Genomic DNA, 26,236 nt, shown 5'->3' on the forward strand with positions numbered 1-26,236 from the left:
CGGCGAGAGCGTCAAGAAAAAAACTGAGAGAATTAGGGGTGGGACAAAGCCTTATTGTTAGGTATACAAAACGTCTAAAGATATTATCTCTTTATATTATATCGCATCCATATTTCTATCGTGAATTTAAAAAACACACACACTAGCTAGCAAAAGAACAACGATTATGTCTGCTGAGTAACGATGGTTTGAAAACACATGCTGAAACTGTCAATTTTGAATATAGAATTATTTTGATGAGTGTCATTTAAATCCTTTGTTTTAGTTGCACAGTGCGAAAGCTCTCTCGTTTGAAGAAATTCATACATGAATTTTAGTCTAATGCAATCATTTTCAAATTCAAGACATGCTTCAAAGCATGACTGCAAAAACTTGTATAGAAAAAGTCATAATGAACAAAAATGTATTTTATCTTTTTCTCCTTCAATTATCTGATCTAAATTCAAGAAAATATAATCATATCAAAATAAAAAAAAGGTTTAACTTTAAGTATCTCTTATTTCGGAAAAGAAGAGTTAATGAAAATTAATTAAGATTGATTTCAGCTATATTTGATAAAGAAATAAATTAATAAATTTAACAGGTTTCAAGTTACTTATATCGTGCAATGATACAAGCACTTGATAAGTTTAGTAAAAAAAAAAAGTAAGTTTGAAGTAAATTTGAAGCCATTGGTAACTACCCGGCCTCGTAAAACAATATTAAATTTTAGGGGGACGCTTTCATACTTTGAGTGAGATGGAACACACTTTAAAACAGCACGAAACTTTCCAATTGATATAAAAAGTCCCCTAACACGCCAACTTGAACGGGTTGCTAAAAGTGATAACTATATCAAATGGCTTGAACTTTCTTACCAATGTTTGCGAGTTGTTATTATGACACATACATGCTGTTAACCCCTACAAATGCTTTGGCGAATCCTGATTTGCCGGAATCACGCAACCAGTTTCGTTTTCCCGTTCTCAACGTGTTACTATTGCACGCACAGTAATTTCAACTCTCGGTTACGTTACACAAAACATTTGTAGCGGAATTTGAACTGTTGCAATGTATATCTGTTTAAAAATTTAAAGTGGAGAAAAAATATTTGCCCCTTTTTTAATGCGTGTGCATACTAAGGCATGTGTTTTTTTTCTGTTTTAAATAGTTGTAATGCAATGCAAATGGTTAGACATAAGACAGATATGTACTTTAAAAGTACGACTGTGTTCTGTTGAGATGACCATAACTACAACTCCATGACATCATTGTACTTCCGACCTCAAATCCATTAATGACATCACCGGGATTTTTTTCCTACAAAGAATGGCGATTTCAATTGCAAGGAACCCCCAGAAACGTTAATGCATACTCATAATCCCAAAGTAGGAAAAAGCGAGAGAAAAATTAAAGTAAAAGGGGCCCAGATAGAAGGACTACCGACTTTTTCTTTCTTTCGTTTCATCTACAACATAATTACTTAATCAAAGGAGAAACAGTAGGACAGGCAAATTACACCAAGAAGACAATTCAAGCTTAAATTAAGGCAAGGCCCGGCAATTTTGTCGATGGATTTAAAATCGGCTAGTAATAGAAAACCAAGATTGATGCTCGGCCGCCGTAATTATGCAATAAATCACGGGCAAATTTCCGCGCCATTTAGTTATGACGGCTCACTTTTTTTTTAACGTTGACTTTTTCGGTTTTCATTATTCATATTTCGAAGATGAAGAAAAAATGTTTTAGTTCTGAAAGGACTTTGACTTCTTTCTAGGCTGTTTTCAAAGTCTAGATTCCGTCATGATTTCTTAAACAAACAGCATCATTTTCATACATGCTGGAAAAGTCTAATCCAAGTATTCATTAAGAGATATGGGATACCACAGAAACTCTAGTAACATTAAGGATGAAGTTTTGGCTTTTGAGTATAAGTTATAGTATCGGAATATATACTAGTATAATATGCGTCTAAAATAACCTCAAAGCAAATGAAAATCACTAAATGTAAAATTAACATTTTCTTATTCCAGAGAGAGAGAGAGAGAGAGAGAGAGAGAGAGAGAGAGAGCTAAAACTTTTTTGTCTTTCAACATTTACTAAAAAGAACAGCATAACATTTGCTTCAAAAGAGACGTAATTTTGCATCATTATAACAAGCCTGTCACATTGAAACCCCAAATGCACAGAATTTAGAAGGTGTAAGTGAAATGTCACTGGCAAAGATCACTAATCAGTTAAAATAATAGACTTCAAAATGACAGATCTGAAAATCCAAAAACCAAGTATAATTACAAAACGAATACTCATTAGATGGAAGTGGCATATATCGTAACGGTGTGTATTCTTCGATAATTTCTAAGATGATCACGGTTTCAATTTGATTTACTCTGCACATACATGCTTGTTTGCATTACACTTTTGTTGATTAATAATTGCAAAATTACATAACATGAAATCGTATTTGAATGTCTATAGATGATACTTTCTACCGATTTTTCGTTAAATAAATTGTTGACATCAATAGATAAGTTAATGAATTGACGATTGAATTTTCCTTGAATGTCCCAAAGTGTAGAAGAACCACTATACATGCATATATCATACTATAATACACAAATCACAAAAGAAATTTCCACTGATTATATCCCAGGTTTACAAGACAAACGACGCTAAAAATTAAAACGAGAGAGAGAGAGAGAGAGAGAGAGAGAGAGAGAGAGAGCATAATGATGCACATCGACGTTCATCATCGATTTGATAATTAGCTTAGGATTTGTAAAAATTTTCACTTGACCTACCAAGCAGAAAAATATGGCTATGAAGCCGATGTTTTTATGAGAGGTGTTGTGTGGAAGTTGAGTTCGCCTCTTCATGATAAAAATCAGATGTCAGTGCTGTCTTTTGTGTCTGCCCTGATTTAGTAAAAGCCCAACGTGCTTTAGTCGAGTCTAATTCTATTTTCATCGTTCTCCTGTCGACTTCAAAGTCAAGCATCTTTGTGGCCCGGATCTTACGCAACATTTCATGGCGGTTTGGCAAATACAATTAATTCAATGTGTCCATAATAGTAGGAATGTGTAATATGGGTTTATTTCAACAATTAGCGGCGCCCTCGCCTTTCTTTTTTGCACAAAGCGAGTTTCCGTATACTGTCAAGCATACGGGAAAACAGCGCATACAGTATACATGGGTTGGTTCTGTCGAGAAACTATAAGCGAAACCTGTACGGCTATAGCATTCATTGTTTTCTTCATGTAGCCAAACATAAAACTGCAACTCATTCCCAAAAGACTAATGAAAAAAGAAGAAGGGCAGGCATACCCAGACGAATCGTAAGCATACACCAAAAAACCGGAGTCAAGCAGCAATCGTCGATGTTTTGTGGCTTATTTTTCCGATGCCATTTTCTGAATTAGCACTCGTGCCAATTTCTACCAATTTCCTATAGCCACTTTAATAGAATTATCCCGAAATCAATTGCATCTTGCAATTGTAATGAAATAGCAGCGTAATTAATGTCAAACAGAGAATAAAAATGTACCATTAAAAGACTGAGGCTTTTCAACAAGAGGCCGAGAGACTTACACTTGAAAGAGAATGGAACATCACAACCTATAGCATCAATTATGTATGAACGTGGCTAGTTGTTCCTATGTATATGGCAATTGTCTTGATAAAAAAAGGAATTATATTGCAATCAATGGTCGTATTTACTTCCAAGTTTTTAGCCTCAATAATTAATTATAATGATGGTGAAATGGTGATGGAACGCTGTCCATAGGGTTTTTCCGAAAGTGTTTTAGGGGATGGGGTGGGGGTGAGGGCAACTCTAAACAAAAATTAATACCTGGACTTTACCTTTATACCTATTGTTTCAATATTCGTCATAATAGTCATAATTGTTTTAAAATAATCAGTTTTAAATATTTTATTATTGCAAACTGTTTGTTTCAAGTTGTTTGATTGAGAAACGAAAATTAAAAGACTTACCAAATTAATGTATTAATATGAGGAAAGAAAAACAATAAGAGTGCACATTAGCTGGAATAATGACAAAAGTATTTAGATTTGTTTGCAATAGGTTTATACAAGAACAATGCAATAATATCTTTGTACGTTACCCGCATTTTTGCTATTGACGGGGATAATTTTGCAGTAGAATGATACATGTATGTGCCTAGCTTCTACAGTCTGTTTTGTTCATCAGGGTCTTCAATATCTTGGATATACAATTTTAAAAGAAGCACTGAGCTATCTTTTAAAACATTAAAGAAAATCAACTGCCAATGCGAGATTGAGTTATTACAGTCTTTAAGACTTCACCAAACAAAGAAACTCACACAACTGAGGAAATCAATTCGACTGGTCCATATGTTATGTCATCAATGCAGTAATTCAAAAAGCAGTTGAATGAGGTAGGGTGCAAATTATTATATCAAATTTCTGTCCAAGGAGTAATGATAAAAAACAACAAAATCGGCAATATGTTGTTGATATTTCTATATACAACCTTCGAGAGTATGGTCAATACTAAGTGTTCAATGCATGTTATTTGTCTTGTTGATTTTGTGTTTGCATAACGGTGAGACTTTTTTGAACAACAGTAGATTTTGAAACCTTTGTACTCGATAGATATATGTTTATTTGTATTTCCAATTCACAGGTTATGAGGAAAAAAGTAAAATTTGAGCCCTTGGCGTATATATCGTTTTTAAGAAAGGACTTTAGGGGAGGGGTTTTGAGTAACGCTCAAGTAGATAATAACATATACTGTGGAATCATTAGATTTCGTGGTGGCTCAAATTTCGTGGAATTCGTAGGTACCTCTCATCTACGAATTAACATCCTCCACGAATTAATAAATTAGGGTATAAGAGTCATATTTCCTTTGTAGGTTTAAGAGAATACACGAAATTACGTCCCTACGAACCTGTACAATTTAAGCAATCCACGAAAATTGGCCCCCACGAAATTTTATGATTCCAGGGCTGGCGAAAAGTTGAGAGGGGGAGGGGGGGGGAGTAGTGAGGCGACAAACTGATGTCATTGCGCGTGTCTTTTGCATGTTTGTTTTCAATTACCTTGGTAAATAAGGAAAAAGAAGAAAAAGAGTCGCCCCAAACCAGGATCAGCAAATGCATTAGAGGAAAGACAGAGCGCAAAAAAAATTCCTGCATTACCCGATGATATAAATCAACACCTTTAACAAGTGTCATCTCGCTACAAAGGAACACCCTGGAGGGAAACAAGGCTCCTCCGCAGCGATCTTAAATCAAAGGGCATTATATATTTTCTATCAGCTTTTCAATTAATTACACTTAATTATGGCAACTGTAATCCGGAGATCAATACAACACAACTGCCTCTGAGACATCTCCGAGCGGATCAGTGTTACCTTTATGGGGGGATTTTACAAGGGTATATTTGTGGACCAGAGACAAATCAGATGGAATCATATGGGTATGGCATCGCAGCCGATGGCCGCAGGCTTTTTTTTTATACTGTGATAATGTCAGTCATAATTTTTCCCATCGTGCGATTGATGCAAGCTCAAGAATGGCAGCGACATTTTTCTGGATTACTTTGGAGACAAAGGGATAATTAGAGTCTTGGATGATGAATCTGATAATTAATAGAATTAAATTTCGCTGTATTGTGGCTGGAGAGTATTAGTTTACGTTTTATAACCCGTACTTGCTCGGCTTGCAGGATGTTTTTGCTACACGTTGATGCGAACTTATGAATCCATTGTGCTCGTCAAAATTTTTCACAATTGAATTTTTATGAACGATTGTACTGACCAATTAAAATTCATGCTGGTCCCATCTCTCTCTCTCTCTCTCTCTCTCTCTCTCTCTCTCTCTCTCTCTCTCTCTCTCTCTCTCTCTCTCTCTCTCTCTCTCCAAATAATTTTGCTTTTCAAAGACTTTGATTTTACGTCTCTGAAAACCAAATTTTTCTATCCAACATAGAAAGAAGCTAGCATAGCATCCCCTCCCCATTCAAAAGAAAAAAATCAATACGATTCTGTTTCGTGTTTCATCTTTCTATTCTTGTCTCAGTGAACATTGGCGCAGTGACTACATCTTTATGGGGAGTTTTCCTGGCCTTTTTCCCCCCGACACCCCATGGGACTCCGAGCTAGACTTAATTAACAATAGCTTCACAACTTTGTTTTCTTCGATCATTTCGACTGTTATGATAATTGAAACCTCATTTAGAAGCATCCTTGTTCTGTTATATTTTTTAGGGAAAGGTTGTGATATTATTTGATGAAACTATAGAAATTACCTATCTATGTACTTATATGTGTAATTGAATTTCAATTGTAAATAAATCCATTAACAACCAATTGTTGAAATTATTAATGCCATTGTTCTAAAAGGTTGAATTACAATACATATATATTTTGGTTAGCTATATATCTTATTTATAGCAGATAAAGACAATGTTTAAAAGAACGGAGAAGTTGATTCAATTATGTATCTTAATTGTAAAATGTAAGTGCACATGTTTTGTATGCACGTGTTTTTAGTTTAATGTTCATTAATAAACAGCATTTTATACATGATTCCTCGCATGCGCTTTCACAAAAGTACGTGTAAATTACCTTGTATTAAATCATATATTATACTGATTCGATGATTCTTAATTCAATAATTAATTGTCGAATGAATCAAATAAATTGTAGGCGAATTTTTTCCCCATTTAAATCCAGCAATTACCACCCCCTAAAAAAATGATTTCATTATTTTGTCAACTTTAAAAATAATAAAAATTGTTTATTTATCAATCAATAAATATACAATTATGTGTATATCAACACTGGGATACTGTCCCATCGATGTTTATAGTTCAAAGCCTTTCTTAACCAAGGTTAGATTGAACCGAGAAAAAGACATTACAGACCTAATTAAACAAAATAAATCATCTTCTAACCACCTCAGCTACCCCAAGGTTCCCTAGGAGCTTGAGACTAACGGGTATCATAATCGGTATTTTCAAACATCTGCTTAACCTTGTTACTTTTGTCGTGAGTGCAATCAAGCGTGTTACAATTACAGATTAAGCTTTGACGCATGACATCGGGACAATGAATAGAAACATGCACAAACCCTGTTATCATCAGAGTCGGATTATCCATAAGGTCATTGACAAATTAAATTATTATAATATTTCTACGCAGTCCAGTCTTCCATTACATCTCATGACGATGTAAAACTATTTGGTAGTTGGAATGCATATTATAAAACACTATGCGTTATCTAATGTTTTCGTTATTAAAAATTTGGTGTGTACAAATGTACAGGTATACGTCACTTTTGTCAACAACATTGTATGCAACACTTCAAAGATGATTATTGAACTCAAAGATTTTGCTTCCTTCTTTGAACAATTTTTAGAAAAGAAGAAAAAGAAAATTTGTTCTGTTTTTTGTTTGTTTTGTTTTTTTGATAAAAATATTAAAACTTGGATTCTTCATTTTGATGCAATTCAGTTTAATGGCTTTTGAAGTTTCTTTTTAAAGAAGAATTCATTTTTTACACGAAATATTAAGACGTCAAAGGCATAAAGCCTGTCTTGTAGGGATGCTTCTGACATAGAATGACAAAGCTAAGACGCAAGTTTAGAAGTAATTCAGAAGCGATATCGAATCCGAAAACGGGGCAGTAACAAGAGTATCGGGTTCCCAAATGAATCCAGCTATTTCCAGGTACATAGCTTTTAGCTGACATCAAGTCTAGCACAAGTTTAATTAATACCATCACAGGGTATCTAATGGCAGAAATTGAACCCTTATATAACACCTTTGTACCCCAGCCTGTTCCTTGGGGATTGACCCTAATGGCTGCCAATTTGGCGTTCATTTGGATCTCAAACAATTCAAACTAACATCTCAATGGAAAACTGATACCTGTCCGTCCTTTCCATTTCTTTTTTTGCAGAGAATTATGTTGATTTTTTTTTTCGTTTTTTGCCCATTTTGATCGTATTTTTGAAAGGTCATGCTACCTTTGACATAAGGTTATCCCCATGTGTTGGAATGAGTCAGAAAAAAGCGAAATTAGATCTGGTTTTTGTGTTATTTTATAAATTATTATCATACTACAAAATCTTTGCAACATATCAAGGATCTGAAAAATATTTATATGATGTATATTTATACGTAATTTATACAAACTTAACACTGTGATCTTACCGATAGTAAAAATTGTTTGAATATCAATTCACCAATCGCAGTGCAGTTTTTACTTTCTAAAGAGATACCACAAAATGTCAAAACGGGCAAATATAAACGTACCCTATATAGCCTAAGTTCAATAAATCTACATTACAACAAAATTTGAAAATAAAACCCCAAAAGCGTACATATCAAATGAATGTTGTTAGGGAATTGCTTTGTGGATTCAAGTAAAAGTAATGACAGCGCCGAACATCCCTGTTTTAGAGACAAGTGCGATTTCCTAAGCAAATTCATAAAAATAGAATCTTGTGTCAAAATAAAAAGAAATTACTATCATTTGCGACAATCATCCTTCAAATTTATTGACAAAGAACTTCCTCAAAAAGCAAGCAATAAATTAGCATAGAAAACATCCCAGTGAAACGTTTGACAGGCCGAATTTTCATTTCTCTCCAAAAACCACGTCTTTTGCATTCTCGAAATTTGTCTTTGTAGTAAAATGTAATTATAAGAACGTACGCCAAGCTTTCAAACAGCACCCCGTTCAGCTTCCTTAAGGAAATGAGTTGTCCCGAGAATGCCCGTATAAATAATATTTCATCGCTACTATCCTTCATAAAACGTGGGCTCTGCCTTTCTTCATAATAGCATGTCTCCAATGCATTATGGGAAAATAGGAAGTAATTAGTGTTCTTCAAAATGCGCTCTACGAAGTAGGCTGAAATAGATACTTAGTTGATTTTAATGTCTGTTGCAAGAAAATATGGTCAATTACACTTCAGATGCGTCGTAAATTTCTTCGGATGTCATTTTTCCTGCTGCATTTAAGTTTTGCGGGCCTTATTAGACATAAGAAAATGCTTCTTGAGTAGTATGGAAAGTGGAAAATTGATGGAAATCGGACTTATTGATTGTGTTTTTATGATAGATATAATATAACATGCTTTTAGCTAAAACAAAAGCGATCATTCTAGGAAATATGGTAAGTTATATTTCATCCATTTCAAAATCAACCTGCCCATTTGCTATTAAACATCGGGTATCTTGCCAAATATTGTTTTCATATTTAAAAGCATTTTTGCAGTATAAGCTTAAAATGCTCTCAGCTATATATAAACTGCTACGATCATGGAAACGAGGATATTACCAGCTATAAACTGCTTAGAATTTTGAAAAAGAACTTTGGTATTCGCATCTTTATTCGTATACAGAGAGAGAGAGAGAGAGAGAGAGAGAGAGAGAGAGAGAGAGAGAGAGAGAGAGAGAGAGAGAGAGAGCGCAGTCGAACAGAAGTGTTTCAAATAAGAATTAGAAGAACCATTCTGTTTTCTGTATGCGTCCATTGTAAATAATTATACCATAAATCACACGAACACCAGAACATTAGAACTAGCAGGACACAACACACAAAAACAAGAGGCATGAATTCCATTAATGAATAGGTAGCACAGATCGGAAGGAGCAGCGAGTAGCTGACCAAACGAAGTGACAATATGAATAATGAATGGCACACGGTTGCTTAGGGTATGAGTTATTACGATAATTACAGAATATCTAGATTCGATACCAATCAATTTGGTGCCAATTGAGTTTTTATGGTATGATTCTCTAAATACGCAGATTAGGAGAACAAAGTGGCCGATTTGTTTTTTACTTGGAACTAGAGCCGTGTTGTGTACAGGAAAAAGGCGACATTTGGGTCGTTTTTGGAACATTCAGTTCTTTAAAAAGCTATCTATCAAGCAAGAATTAACGACAAGTGTTTCCAAAATTGTTATGATTGTGCTGCGTTTTATTTTTAGTCTCACTACATATTTGTTTACTATAAACACGTTTTACAAGGACAATTTATTTGTAAAACGCTTTGTCATTTCACGCAAAAAATGATGCAACCTCCAATGCAATGCTATACTTTAAAATTCGCAGTGACAATACATTCGTAATTGTAATGTATATTTTCCCATGTACTATCTTAGTATCATCTTTTTTTTCAATGACATTTTATTAAACTCGTAAATTACAAAACAAAACAATTTGTTATGTTTTCTTGAGCTGTAATGATAATGATATAAAAAAAGTCACACGTGCTCGGGATAAAATTTCTCATTTAATTCTAAACTGGCCCATTTAGTCATTTTTTGTATCCCGTTACGAATCACTGACAGAATAATTTTAACACAATTTCCATATGTAATTCATGTACGAATATTTGTTAACAAAACTATTCGTTGTTGAATATGTATTAGCGTATAAAAAAACATTTCACATTAAACATTTTTGTCAAAATCTGTATTTACTATACTTAAAAAGGGCTGTATTCTTAGTATTAAATGACCCGTTGCATTGAAACCAGATAATCTCTTCTTCTGTCATATAGTATACTGTACCCGTATAATAATAAAACATAGAAATGATGGCATTTACACAGAAGATGGGGACCTAATTATCCATCATAAATTTCATCCTATACCAGGTAGGGAAGAAAATGGCACCCATAATTCGTATAATTTTTGAGCTAACTACGCCCGTCGTCAATTTTCTCATTTTCAACATCTGTGTAGGACAAACTCGCGGTAAAGCCCCGACAATTACAGATTATTTGCAATCTGCTCGGACCAGGTAGGAAAGGAAACAAGCAAAGCTAAGAACTCTACGAGAAAAGGATGGAAACAGACATGCCATCTGTCCCTTGTCTATTTCAATATCTCTCGCTAATCCGCACAACTTATAGTACCCGATTTCAATTCAATCAACAGGAAAAAAAACAACGTAAGATTGAATCGACACTCATTTTTATGCATTATTGATCAGTGATGTTTTTCTTTTCACAAAATAATATCTTTGTATTTTGTTTGCCGCAAAATCTTCGAATCGACTTTAGAAAATAATGCCGTTGATAAAAGCTGTATCATTTGCACACACATGTTCACGCAAGCATTGAAATTCAATAGATGAAAATTTGGATTATTTTTTTTTTATTGAAGCAAGTGTATGACAAAAATGTATTCATCATTGGCTTGAAATGTAAAGTAATGTTATTTCACCTTCAGAGTATACGTAGGGACCCTGACACTAAAATGTATATACATAATTATGAAATCAAAAAAAAAAAGTTTTCGGTGATTTACATATATGTAAATTTTTATTACATGTATGTATAACTTATGAGAACACCTCTATCCAAAAGTCTTATGTAGCATACACAAAATGCATAATATAGCTGTGCCGCCAATGCGATATATAGAAGACATATTAGGGAAAATGGGCTCAAAATGACACTTACCAGCAAAATAACTTTTCGTCCGAAGATAACTGACAGCTAGCCGAAGAATTGATAGCTTGTCCAATTTAGAAATAACAGACTGTTCAAATGGTAACAGGCTAGCAAGATGGTCAAGTTCCGAATTTAGCCTTTCTCTGTGTCGTTTGCTTGGGTTGCTTTTTGGGGGATCTTTGACCGGGGTCTTCTGTCTAAAAAAATTGAAGATGAAAATATAAACTATATTTTTCACACGTTCCGTGCTCAGAGAAATATTTTACTGGCATTGAAAACGAATGACATTCTTTTTTTCGTGCATTACGTTTTCGTGCGTGTTAGCTTGAGCATTCTAACATTCAGTTTTATTCCTAAATTGTGAAATTGATGATGCTGATGACGATGACGACGATAATAATGATGAATAATCTATTTTTACATGAGTATTTGAAATTTTCAATATAAATGATAGCTGGATTTAAAGTAGTTTCATTTGAATGACAAGTCCGTTCATTGATATAAATGAATATTTGATTTGATAAATTTCTTTGAAAACAAAAAAATAAACGCAAATAAAATAGAAAACTTTCAAATATCATCTGGGTATTTAACTACCAAGTATTCTCCAAAACATTTGGCCACTAGAAATCGTTGTCGCCTTGTAGAGATGAAACTGTCAGTTGAAGACCAACAGAAAATAAATCATATTTCTTAAATGTGTGAGTATTTACACATTACCCATCCTTAATGAAATGCGCACACAACATTGTCATCATGTGATGCAAGGACTCATTAAGCCAGGACAATCAATCCCGTTACCCCCTGCGCCAATGGTTAAACTTTCTGACAGGGATTAGCTCCCCTGAGTCCTCAAACTGAAAGTGACAATAGGCTTCCAGTGGAGACCCAATTAAACGTTCATTAGTTCTTGGCTTTGTCAGTGTGGAAAGAAATGGTGCCCTCCTCCGTGTAAATTTCATATTTTCTGAAGTGGCGTGTTTGACTTTTTGATGCATCTGTTACTGTGGAAATCATTAACAAGATTAATTGTGCAGTAGTCATAGAGTGTTTCTTGAATCTGTTTGCATTGTCGATCAAATCTTAGAAATATGTGTCCTCTTTTCAACCATTCTAAAAGTTATTAGATCTCAAGCTACTTCTGTGTTTCTTTATATTTCATGTACTTTATACGCATTTTTACATGATAAATGGTGTTTAAAGATTCATTGCAAGGCTTTTAGAGTTCGTAATGGCTCTTTTATTTCATCTAATTTAAAGACAATTTCAGTATGTATACTTTGTTATGTCTTCTTGGCATTCGATACATTTCTTCTGTCAAACTTGTTTGCTATACAACTTTTGCATGCTTGGACTTAAGCTGGTCTTATTTTATTGTATTTTATTGTTCCAAGGCGTTGATTATTTTTAGAGATATATGAATGAAAATGATGGTAATTATATAACACTGGTGAAAACAATGTAATAAAAGCATTGCATGTAGCGCTAATGGAAGGAGGCGTTTGCTACAATTAAACAATATCTTGTAGCTGTTATGAGCACGAGTCATCGTTGAGTTACCTTCAGGCCAGCCATTTTTTCTCATTGTAAACTTGATTAAACTTGCTAAATGATAACCAAAACAGAGCCAAAACAAAGTCAAAATAATCCCCAGATATCCACAAAAAACAAGACTGTATTGAATTACGTCAGAATACGCGGGAGAGGAAATCCCGAACTATTTAGAGAAATTAAGGAAATAATTCACTTATAAGGGCAAAACAACTGTTAGTTCCATGCGCAAGTTCATCAAATAATTCGCCATCTCGCTGCAGAACCAGATGTGGGCTATTACGTTAGGGAGCTGTCAAATTGCCCCGGGCTCCAATCGACAACCATCTACAAGCTTCCTCCGAAAATTTTTCGCATTGATGCATCGTAAAGAAACAATTTAATTAGGTTATCATGTCTGACTGCTATTTTACCATGTCATTTTTTGTCTCTTTCGACAAATTAACTCTTTATAGGAAACAGAAGGTTGCTAGAAAATCTCTTTACTGATTTTCTATGTTCTGGCTTGATATTCTAGTTAAACATGATGTTTATTACTTTATAATTTAACATTTTTATCAGTGCTCACACCAAAGCATGCAAAAGGTTTCTTTTGTCTTAGTTGCTAAATAATATTTAAAGTTTTTCTATAGCAATATATGATATTCAGAGTCTGTCTATACCAATATATGATATTCAAAGTCTGTCTACATCAATACATGAACAAATTACTAGGATTATTAGGATAAAGGTAAAGACAAAATTATCGCAAAAATAAGAAGTTTGCTTGATTGAAACACGATTAATATCTATCTGTGAATTCATACTTGTCGGTGAAATACAATCAAGTCTTGCAATAAATGCTTCAGGGAAAAATAGGTCTCCTGACCAGAGTGCGAACACTATGGAAGAATAAGACAGGTCATTTCCTCCCAAAATTGATGGCTTTATGACCAGAAAATGAGCCTGCTCATCTTCGACGGTATATGATGGTTATAAATATTCATATATACTTCACGCCTATTGGTGTTGCTCCCAGCTTTCAGACCCGCTTGGGAAAACTTCTAACAGGATAACTTGAACCTTTCTCGGAGCAGTGGCGAAAAAGATATACATGCACTGTTTTGTAGCAGAATCTTCACTTTCAGAAATCAAGAAAATCTTCACTTTCTATTATTTCTACAGTCTGATCAATTTTCATTGTAAATCTGTCTATTATTACGGAAGGATTTTGTTTTCGGAAATGTGCAAATAAAATAGACATATAAACAGGACGCGTAACAAATCATGCTGTGTATTTTTATCATTTCTTTTACCGGTCCTTCTTATATGTGAATTTATACACAATTATTCCTGATAAGGGACATGTATTTTAATGTATATTAATTTTCAAAAGTCCAATTTTTTTTAAATTTTAAAATATTTTGAATTTCTATAAATGCAGTAGATTTTTGATAGGTTATATGGGACACGTATTATTCATATACAAAATCATGGACAAATATGATATTCGGATATATATTCCATTACTTAATATAGAACCTATCAAACTATCACAAATGAACCTAAAGCTGCTTCTTTCGAGGCCGCGTCAAATATTAAACAAGTGTACACTTAAAAACACCTCTTGACCTAGAAGCATCACAGGATAAAGTGAACAGTTGAAATTCTATGTCATATCCCTATAATCAAATCATAAAATATTGTGGTCATACTCAGGAACCCCCTTAATCGAAACTTCTCTGTCTAATTAACAATTGGCCATAAAATCAAGAAAATCGGTTCGCTTAGTGCAAGCGGCAATCTGTTTGCTGGAGGAATAAGGAATAAACTATAATTAAAGTTTTATAGGCATGCAGTTAGTTTCCACTTTTTTGTTTGACCCTTTCGATGAAATGTCGTGCTCAATGAATTCTTTTTTGGGGGGGACCCCAGTAAATTTGCTCGCCCCTAAATGTTTGCTCGAACATACGAATTTAAAAGATATAAACTTGCTTTTATTTGTTTGATGGGCAAAAAGGAGGCGGTGTATCAGGCTATAGGAGTGTAAAATGAAAATGGATACCTTTCTGTTATAAATTTTTTGCTGCCTCAAATCGAGGGATTGAAACAAGGATGATGGCATACAAGGGACACCCAATGCATGTCATTGAGCAAAAACAGTCCATACATCAAAACTTTGGGGGCCTAAATTGCCGATGACCGGAGATGGAGTAGCATTATTTGTAAAAGAATCCTCCCTTTTCTCAGTGACATATCTGATCAAACCACCACAAAAGTGCAGGATCGGGTTTCACGTGTTTTCTTGCGTTTAAAAGCACAAAACAAAGGAAAACGTTCTCTCGAGTTATGTTGGCTATCAATACATACTGAATGTAAATTTGTTCCTTTTTGTATGAAGTTGCTGATGTGCTTGTGTGTTAAGGCTGCAGTATTAGATATTGTCCCCTTTTTGGTTTTGGGCTGGAAGAGGGGGTTTTATCCCATACTTGTATAGTTATAAAATTCCAAGTTTGGTCCAGATAGCTGCTACGAAATATGTTGGTATCCTTCCTTACGTAGTCCATAAACTGACATTTTCAAATGCATTTAAATATCCTGCTTTGTTTTATAATGACTTTCTACATGTTACAGTAAGTCAAGTGCAAAAGCCATTTTAAAGCTAAAACAATTATGTATTTACAATTTAATAGTGACATTTTACAAAATACGTCTACTATAAGAGGGTAACATATCCAACCAAGAGGGGAAAGCGATCTTCGAAAGAAGGAGTTACAATTAAAACCATGAAGCCGTCTAGGGGTTGTGAGTCTGTTGAATTTGAGTCATTTAAAGTTCATTCAAATTTCACGTAAAATTGACATCTGCCACCGGTTGTTACATGGTCTGACATGTTCATTTAGTAAACTCAAGACAAGTCAACCTTAGAACAGAAGCAACGTTCAAGTCATCGCATAAAACACCGAAGGTATCAATTACGGAATAACCTTAAGAGGTGATGCTTTAGTCGTGGCTGAGACACTCCTGCGAATGAAGATTTTAAGAAAAGAATCCCAACAAAACAGCTCTAGCATCGATGATTCTGACTTCACGAAATGGTTCAATCTTCTGAGACTCAAACGTTGTAAAATAATGGTTTTAACAGCCATACTTTTCTACTATAATACATGTTTGTCTTCACTATAATATATTACACCAAATCCGGGTTTGGTTCATTATTATGGGTTCATATTGGTTTTAATTATTCTGGTTTTGTATTTGTATATTGTTTGATTATGCACTCCTATGAGATATTTTTTGACATTGTTTGCAAATCTAGATATATGGCCTAACAAGAAATATCTTTTTTTTTAAAGTCAACCTGTGAAAATAAAATGAAAAAATAGATACGAAATGAAGAAATGAAGAAAAAAAATACGATAGCATTAATCAAACTATAATCATTTATATTTAAATGTAAATTACAAATGCATGACAATTGCATACGAATACAGATGGGGTTCGTGACTTTTTGGAGTGTGTTCACACATTTGAATAACACAGAGAGATGAGTCTCTTTAAACAAGCAACCCAAAGTTCAGTAAATTCCATAGCCCTGCATTAAGAGACTTTCATGTAAAAGTGCTAGGTTTCTGTCCGATGTGTTGTAAAGTGTTCCTCTCCAAAGAGATAGCATTGATTTGATTTCTTATCAGAACCCTGGGATCTAATAATTGGGGGGTAGTTTTAAAAAGGGACAGAATAAAGAGAAGGATAATTATGAAATAACTTTAAATGACTTCAAACAATTATATCTGGTCTTGAATTTTTTTTATTTAGAAGTCTCATTGCCAACGGACCCAAAAATTTTGTTTAGATTTACATCTGCTGAAGTAATTGCACAGGAATGTGTTAGTGTGTGTTATTTAGAAAGTGAGGTAAATATATTATAAATGTGTAGGAGATCTTTGATCAATCTAACATTCTTCAAGATAGAATCAATCAAACATTTTGTGTGATAAACATCAGTTTAAAACATTTTACTGTTTTGCTGTAAATGATTGATAAACATCTTAGATAAGTTGTTCACAAACAGTAAATACTTATTCCAGCCTTTGACATCACCTGAAAGGATCACAACATCGAATTCGTTTTGACAGCATTTGCAGAACAATTGCAGCATTTTTGGTGTTCCTTTGACAGCGAAAAGATGTTATTTGTATTGAAAATTGTTTTGTGGAATGTCGTTTTTTTTTATAAACTATGCAACTTTATCTTCTTTACCCGCTACATATATGTACGTATACAACAATTGTGGAGTTGTTTTGACTTCGGTTTAAAATGAGTCTGATCAGAAATATTGAAATACTACTGTTACATTATAAAGTATGCAATTCTGGAATTATTAAGATGAAATAAAAAGGATCATTAAATTTCACAGTGCAATTAATACCAAATCAGAGCATTTGTGATGTGAAATATTGAATATAGTAAAGAATAGCGAAATCATGACATCTAGAGCTGTCCTCAACAAAAATATGTACCCAACAGAAAAAATGCATATAAAGATGTCGTAATTTGTCATACATAAATCAAACAAGATTCAGGTATCACTATCCGAAAGCGTATTCAGGAAGAACTACAACCAGTTCTGAGTTGCAGAGAAAGCACCTGTTGAATAAGATAATTGCAGGTATTTACATATCCTAGCCACATATCAGATATACCACACGGCTTAAAGGTCATCATTTGGCGGGACCACCTACCATGTCCCCCTCCCCATGATTCTGACAGCAGCGACCATGGGGGTTAAAAGCAAAAACAGTCTCCTTTCTTTCATTCATAAGAATGGAACAGTAAAGACTTTTATCATACAAGGTAAGCTTTCAAGATCCCGTTCAAGGACAAAGCGTTGGCACATTCTTTACTGGTAACTCACTACTGCAATTACTCTGATTGTAAAAACAGGAAATGGAAATCGAAATTGTTCGACTTCGGCAACGTTTCTCTTTCTTTACGATAATAAAAACATACTCTTAACCCGCACCCCCCCCCCCAACCCCCATGTATGAAATCTAGTCAAATGAACGTTTATGGGTCTTGTTTACCCCTCAACACTCCTTGAAATTCCAAAAAAAAAAAAATCTGGTGTCATTTTCTCTGCTTTACCATTCTCGTACATTTAAATTCTTCAATTCTGTTTAGAGTCTTTTAAAACGGCCGGGGTGTTTTTTTTTTATGAATATATTTCGCAGGAAACAAATTATTTCAGTAATGGGTATTAGTTTACCTCATGTTTCAACCATCTTGATGCCTCAATACCATTAACAAAAATTAATCATTGTTCATTGTCAGCTACATAAAAGGGACGAGGCAACGAAACAATTAAACGTTGAAATAAGACATAAGTTTTTTTTTATACACCGAGTTGATCAAAATCTCGAGACGACAAAATCTTGGGGAAACGGGTACAATCTGTGCTAGGTCGACATCACTCCAATGAACAAGAATAGAATAATTTAAATCTCGATTACACCTTAATATGTCTCTGGGGAGATTCTGGGGGAAGGAGAACGGACATTTTGACAATGTGGTTTTTTTTCGCTGAGGTTTCCTTTTTGTTTAGATTTTTTTTGTCTTGTTACAGAACTACAAATGTGGCCGGCCATTCCTTTACCAAGTTCATTTCTTCACTAAACTGCGATTCAAAGCACGATAATTTGTAAGTCATCAAAGAATAACATTTATAATAAGATACAATCATCTTTGAATTCATCTTTAATTTACATAAAAGACACATATTTATATGCTTTTATACTTTATTTTCTTGGTTTAGGTCGAATACCCTACATGTGCATTTGCCTCACTGCTGAAAACTGTTGGTGGGGGTATAAGAAAGTGGGAGGGGGCACATATTTCAAAAACTTTTTGTACGACAATTTGCCAGAAAACTATTTCAATATGACCTTTTTTGTGTAATTCTAGTAAAGTGAGTAAAATGGATTGCGTCAATTCAATCTCCCCATTCTACCCCACATGGTAGCATCAAATGAAGACTCCCCCTTAATGCAAGAAGTTTCAATATCAACATTAAGATACACCGTCCATTTAACAGTTCATTCAGTGGATATTAATTTCTCCAATATACAAAAACATTCATTTCGCGAACGTTTAATGTACCATATAATCATTTAACAAAATTAAATGTTACGAGCAATTAAATTATTTTGTTCAAAATCATTCGTTCCTCGATTTCAGACCTTCTTGGGGGAAAATCCATGAGAATTTATCCCCTGATATGCTTAATTAACATACCAAGGGATCAACTATATTCATCGGCAATGGAATGGATAATTTTCCTATATCAATAATTAAGCATTCAAGCATGCGGAAACATAAATTTTAAGCATTATTTTAATAGGTTAACATTTAAACTGATATGCATCCCTATTTATTTATTCAGTCATGTAAACAACTAAATTGACCTGCAAAATTTTTTTTTAAATGCACCTGTAATATTTTCTATGTAATTTGTAACCCACTGAACTAAATATAATACGCACAATTTTAGGTGAATATTGATGAGCATTCTGATATGAAATATTATACGCGTCTTGCACCATTGCCCTAGAACGTTCACTGCACACATATAATAAAGTTTTGACAATGACATATTGTGATAAAATTATCGCTTTTTTTTTTTTTTACAAAAATATGGGAAAGTTTATGAAACATAGAATATGGTTCACTGTTACGTTGTCTTCATTGAAAAAAAAACTAGTAAGGAAGTGATTGAGAAAAAAAATAAAGATGAAAAACTTAAGAGTCATGATTACTTCATGCCAAATGCAGAAGTATAATACTAAACGCATCCTTAAGGATAAAACCACTGACGGAGATTTGAGGACTAGTCTGAAGTTTAATTAACGAAAGAGTACAGGAGCCCAGAGAAAAAGATCAACAAAACTTGCATGACAATGTGTAGTAATGCTAAAACCGGGAGGTGCTTCCGTGTAGCTGCACGACATCCGAACAACCCCGAAACAAGACGGTTTACAATGGAGGTCAAATAGGGCCATTCAAATCCGCCTTAACAGATTGCCTCTCATAGTGGGGCAAATCTCCGCCCATTTAATTTGTAAAGAAAGAAAAAGGTAGCAAATGTAGTCAATTTCACAAAACATGTACAATATGGATTCTGTCCCGCACATGAAAAAATGAAGAAAAAAAATGTCCTTAATGCTTTAAAAGTAGTTTACGAGATGTTATCTGAAGAACGTATGGAATTAGGAATGTATGGAGTTTTGTACTTTTTAGAGAGAAAAAAAATGTCTATTTGTTTCGAGTTTTCTTTTTTACATATATAAAAGAATTTATACACAATTTCATATTGTTATTGGAGTGTTTAAGTTCTTTTTTCTTTATTTAGAAAACAAACATATCTGATCCTGAAGGGGTTGAAAAGATTGAAGATTCGCTGTCGCAAAAAAAAACCCAAAAGCGAACAAAATGTTGAAAACTCTACATGACTTTAAATACCTTAAAATGAATTATCCCCAAATTAATAATTTACTTTTTAAAAAATTATATATTTTTGTTATATAAAAATTCAATATAATTTACAAGTATATTAAGATAATATTGTTTACTTAAAAATCATGCAGACGTAAGAGTATCCAAAAATAAAGATACCCCTAGATATAAACATCTGTTGATAATTACTTAATAATAATAATTTTAAAAGACCGTGTATGAAAAGTAGCTACAAAAAGGGGGAGCATTCGCAAACTAATTTAATCAATGTAATTATTGGACTATTGCACATACAATCATCCCCATGAAAATTGTTACTAAATATTGTTTTACATTGAAATACATAATGCAATCAGTAATTAAGTATTACAGTGATCGCAACGACACGAGCGCTCGATAATTGTTATTAGAAATACAATAATTAGTGGATGAGTGCTCGAAGTCTCTTGTCGCGAGACCGCCCTTGAAAGCTTTCAATAAGGTTAAAAATGCCTCATATAAAATAAAACTGTAGTCTTAGAATATGATTTCCTTTTTTGTTTAATTTTATTTTTATGCCCTCAAATACATTAAAAACAATTTTAAGAAAATGAAGTCGCAATTTGCATTTGTCATCATAAAATTATATAGATACATTCAAAGGATAAATACATTAAAAAATAAAATGACAAAGTCATTTTGCATAAAAAGTATTCGGTGTAGGAATTTTCATTAAAAAAAACCCACTAAAATATCCCAATAATTATCAATAGGAGAGTTAGAATCATTGAAATTAAGTGAAAGTAGATCGTTAAGAAAGATAACGATTTCATTGCTCATAAACAAAGGGTACAAGGACTTTGAAGACCTTGAAACACAGGGGCCCCGCTATAATTTTGTTCCCATTAACCCTAAAGACGAACGGGAACAAGTTAAAGAATCGGGCTTTGTGCGCCATTGGAGTCAGTCCAATGGCGCACTTGTTTTAAAATTAAAGATGAAATAGCGACCCTTACTCCTTATGATACTAACATTGGAATTAAGATTCGAAGATAGGATCAGAATTCGAGCCTATGATCAGCCCTGTGTGAATGCAGTTAAGGGGGGAACCATAAGCGCCTTTGCACTGCGCGATGTTCAAGCTTTGCTGACCACTGCTTTGCTTTGATTGGGAATAATTATCCCGCAGGAATTGTCAACTTTATTTTTATTTAATTGTTTATTTTTGTTCCCACTGGTTTGAGGAGAGAGAGATTGATCGAGCGAGTACTCTTATACTTTCTTTTTCTTTTACTCGTCAGAACATAACAATCACATCTAATTGATATGGCCTTTTTATTGCCGAAATGATTACTTTGTATTCATCACAGTTTTGCGATATAGTTCCTTTGAATTTATTCTTAACTTTCGGGCCAAATATCTTTATCAAGAAATACGTTGATATTCTTTAACTATACATTTCTTAGATCAATGAAAACAATAAAAAAAAAAATATTTGAATATTACTAGAACTTAGTTGTCCTACTTCAGTAAATGAGTAAATAATATGTACAACACCATTAAGTAACATGTTCCAAAATATTGATAGCGAGCTGGGTCAACGTTTGATAAAATTTGCAGCAAAATTATATATTTTATTCTAAATATTGATCTGAAGTACATGAAATTTTCTATAATTCAATTTTGCAAACGTTTAATTGTTTCTTTACCTTTTTTGTCGTTTTAAGTGATTTTATAGAATTTAAGATTGTAACAAGTTGTGGTCCGATTTAAGGATTAGCCTAAAATACACTAGGATTTTGAAACAGTACCCATTTCCTTATATGCAAGAATTTCAAAAGAATTGTCGATTTGTGACGAGATTTTGGGTTCAAAACAACACACCAAGTCCTTATTCAATTGGAATCGTTGTAAAAACGTCTTTAGATGTTTGCAATAGATAAACGGGGTCATTCTAAGACTGTAAATACCAGCTGATTGCGTTGAGCAATAACACTATTTTCTAACTATTTACAAGTGGTACAGTATAACTGATTTTTTTTTTTTTTGCAAGAAACTGTGCAAGTCCATCAGTGGTAGTTGATTAAACAGCTGACTTTTAGCCATGCAAATGCTAAATGGACAGAACTTAAAAACCTTCTGTAGATGCAGGTATATTAATGCAACCAAAACAACTGAAAACCTATAATTTGGTTTACACCGTCTCGGTTGAATAAATTGAAAAAAAAAATTAAACAAATCTCATTTTACACTTTTAGCAGTGGCGTTGTAGCTTACACTAAGAAGCAAATTAAAGTAACATTTTAAAAATATTTTGCACCACCCCTCCCTCTTCCTAAATGCTGTACGTATCTCCATGAATCAAACTATGAAATTATAGAGAAAATTCTCCACAATGGTACATACGTTTTGACGGTCCTTCGCCGGCGTTTTGTTGCATACATGGTGAGCTAGGTCACTACTTTCATTTACTTCCACAGCGCTAGCACACCCAAGAGATCACCATCGTTTTTTGAATCCGTGTCCCATGAAGAAACATCGCCTCCCAATATAATATATATTTTTAAAAAAAATCGTCTTTCTTCAATAATTATCTTAGCTGCTCCACCGCCTTTTTTCGGGTATTTAGCCGGATGAAAAAAAGCTCTCCTCTTGAATTATAGAAATGTAAACAAATATTCCATATGCATGTTCGCCTATGTTAGAACATGGTGAATATTTAGTGTGCACGCATGTAGCGTGATGCTCTTAGAAACTTAAATCAGATCGCAATAGTTCTTTCGGGTTATAGAAATGTTCGTGTCACACTGGTAATTAGGGAAATCGCATATATTAGCTTTTTGCTAGATTTGGTATTGCTTGGACACCGGACCAACCAGTACCGTGCAATGATTTTTTTCGCTTGCCCCCCTGATAAGGCTCATACAAAGTTCTGTGTGCCACGCGACCCGTTAACTAATCAGCATTACCCGCCTTTTAGATGTTATCTCCGCCCAGTCAGCTAGCGAGGACCAATCAAAATCGAGCACGAGTATTTTAACACAGTGCTGCAGACTATCCGATGATATTTAAGGTTCTAGAGCACCACCGCGAGATAATAGGGGCATGTTTTTCCAAGTCTTGCTGAGATTTCTCCTTAAAAAGGTTTTCCCCTAGCTCTTCAAGAATGATCTAAACTCTATTCTATTTATTTTGTCTTTTTTATTCTCATCCCATAGATTAGGGAAAAAGTGTATTGAGAGTAAATGAAGCAGAAACCGCTAAACAAGATAATATGAATTATTCTGGACGAGCGAATAAAGTCAAGGATTTTGTCACCAATTATTTCTAAATTCTAGACAGAACTAGACTCCAGAACTTAGTTATGATACCAACCAACTATAGCCAAAGAATTTGTTTTCTTAAAGCTAATAGCACATTATGTTCGCATCAAAGTATTTAAGCAATTTTTTAAAAAGAAGTTTTTTATATCAATATTTTAACTGACCATCCTGAATAGTGTAATGATAATTGGAGAATAAAAAATATTTACAAACTACTTTTAATAGATCGTTTACTCTTCTTAAATAGTATGATTTAGGTAAAAAGGCTTTAGTTGCGTCCTTTTGAAGTTATTACATATTCAATCCTTCCCCAATTTTTTTTTATTGTATTGTGAATTGTGACATCTGTAAAATATAAATTGGTATAAATTAAGCCCGTTCTTTAAAAACCTTTCTTTTTTTCAAATAAAAAACCCAAGCAATTATTTTGAGAGAGAGAGAGAGAGAGAGAGAGAGAGAGAGAGAGAGAGAGAGAGAGAGAGAGAGAGAGAATCTTTGTTCATTGATTAATTTCAAAAGGTAATTTGTTGAATTATTCACTAAACCTGTTCCGTTAATACGAGACACACGTCCTTTACGTTGGTAGAACAAAAGGTAAGGTGTAAAAGTCCGAATCAATACCTGAATTATTACCTGTTAGCGTCGACAGAAATGTTCCCGCCAAGATGTTTCCTTCATCGTCTGCAAAATGGCTAAAACAGTAAAATGGGATATTGGAAAACCGACAAAAAGTATTCAATGAAAAGCTAATGATAATTCTAAAAAAAAGAAAAAAAAGAAATGACAAGTTTTATGACAGCATTATAGCTATATTACATGTAGATACTTGGAATGCATATGTAGAATTAGATACATATTACTGTTCTTCGCCTAACACTAAAAAGTTCTATGAAATCATGTCTTCAGTCGATTATATCACATTAAGAAAATTGTGTTTCTTTATTTCAAAAATTCATCATACTGTTCGTTCACCCCACTTACTTTCTTGAACTTTACAACTATATTGTATATATGTAAATATGTTTGTTCTTCTTATGTACCTCTTGTACCATTATATGGTGTTGAGTGAAATAAACTGAAACTGAAACTGAATGCATGCTATACTTTATTGCAATTTTAAGGAGGTTGGGTGGTCAGCGAGTCAACAATAAATAAACCAATAAAATATTCAATATTCAATAAACCATTGAATTGAATTGAATTGAGCAATCATAATCAGATTTACCTTTAATTTTTGATATATGATATTTCTTGCTATTAACTTATATTTAGTGAAGAGAAAACCAAATATATTTTAGTTTAAAAATTTTAGCATATTTATATATCTATAAACAGAGCTCTTCATAGTATGGAGGTTAATATTGTCTAAAAATGGTAACAACCACCCAGCCTTCTTAAGTACTGAATGTTAGTGTAGTTTCCTTAATTTGCGTGAGTACCAACATGTAATATACTATCCTCCTGTCATTTTGTATAACGTCGCAAGCGATGAGATTTTGTAATAATGACATATAGTGTAAGCGATTTGGGGGGGGGGGGTATATCTTGTAATTTTACACAAATATTATTTATAGCGTTCAATTCAGAGTCTTAAATACATGTATATGGAAATGACAGAGTCAGCATAATCATGAATCCAATTTCTTTTAAAATCAACGAACAATTACTTTTGATATGAAGTTAAGAAGACATGAAAGAGAAACACGTATTTTATTTTTTTTAATGTGTAATATAATTTCTAAGTAATATCCAACAATCACAAATGTTTAGATATGGAAGATTGCATTCTTTATTTATTCTTAACTTTTGATTTTCAGCGAAAAATAAAAACATCTTAAAGCTTGTACATTTTTTACAGATAAAAAATGCTTTAAAAAATTATGAGACCACCGAAATATATAATTCATCAATGTTATCAATTGGCTCGCATTCTCATACATATTCACTGATACCATATCACTACCTCTCTCCATCAGCTAATTTTATATTTTGCCACTTTCATGATGAAAAAGCAAACCCATTCATATTTCATTCTATATATCGTCTTCATGTATTAATGATGAAATTAATTACATATTTTATCATATATGCATGTAAACATTTTAATTAAACGTTGATTCGACAGGTTGTTTTTTTTAAATGTCTACATCTTTGTTCACTTTACTTATGTACATGTATATATGTTAAACCTAAGAATCGAATGGTTCTTGGTAATAAACAATACAAGTTAAAATCTTATCTAAACCCAAACTTATAATCAAGTATTTAAAACTACAAGAATATAAAGGCATATACTAGTATTTGTTTGAAAATTGAAATTACAGAAATGATAATTCTTAATGATTTAATAAACCCTAAACAGACAAAGTAAAGTTAAAAAAATAAGAAAAAATTCAAATTAAAGAAACATTTTTCAAAATGAGAGAGAGAGAGAGAGAGAGAGAGAGAGAG

General features: G+C 33.3%; 1 protein-coding gene across 1 annotated transcript in view; it reads right to left on the reverse strand.

Annotated features, from left to right (window-relative positions):
• The window catches only part of LOC128185852 (single-minded homolog 1-A-like), a 35,299-nt gene extending 11,920 nt beyond the window's left edge, over nt 1-23,379 (reverse strand). Inside the window, exons 1-2 of the mRNA XM_052855524.1 lie at nt 22,869-23,379; nt 11,451-11,638 (exon numbers count right to left, since the gene is read on the reverse strand). Of these exons, the coding sequence (XP_052711484.1) occupies nt 11,451-11,638; nt 22,869-22,906 (226 nt within the window). The 5' untranslated portion in view covers nt 22,907-23,379. The remainder of the gene's footprint in view (nt 1-11,450; nt 11,639-22,868) is intronic.
• Nucleotides 23,380-26,236: the final 2,857 nt, after the last annotated feature.

Source organism: Crassostrea angulata, chromosome 5 (assembly GCF_025612915.1).
Source record: "Crassostrea angulata isolate pt1a10 chromosome 5, ASM2561291v2, whole genome shotgun sequence".
Lineage (NCBI taxonomy): Eukaryota > Metazoa > Mollusca > Bivalvia > Ostreida > Ostreidae > Magallana > Magallana angulata.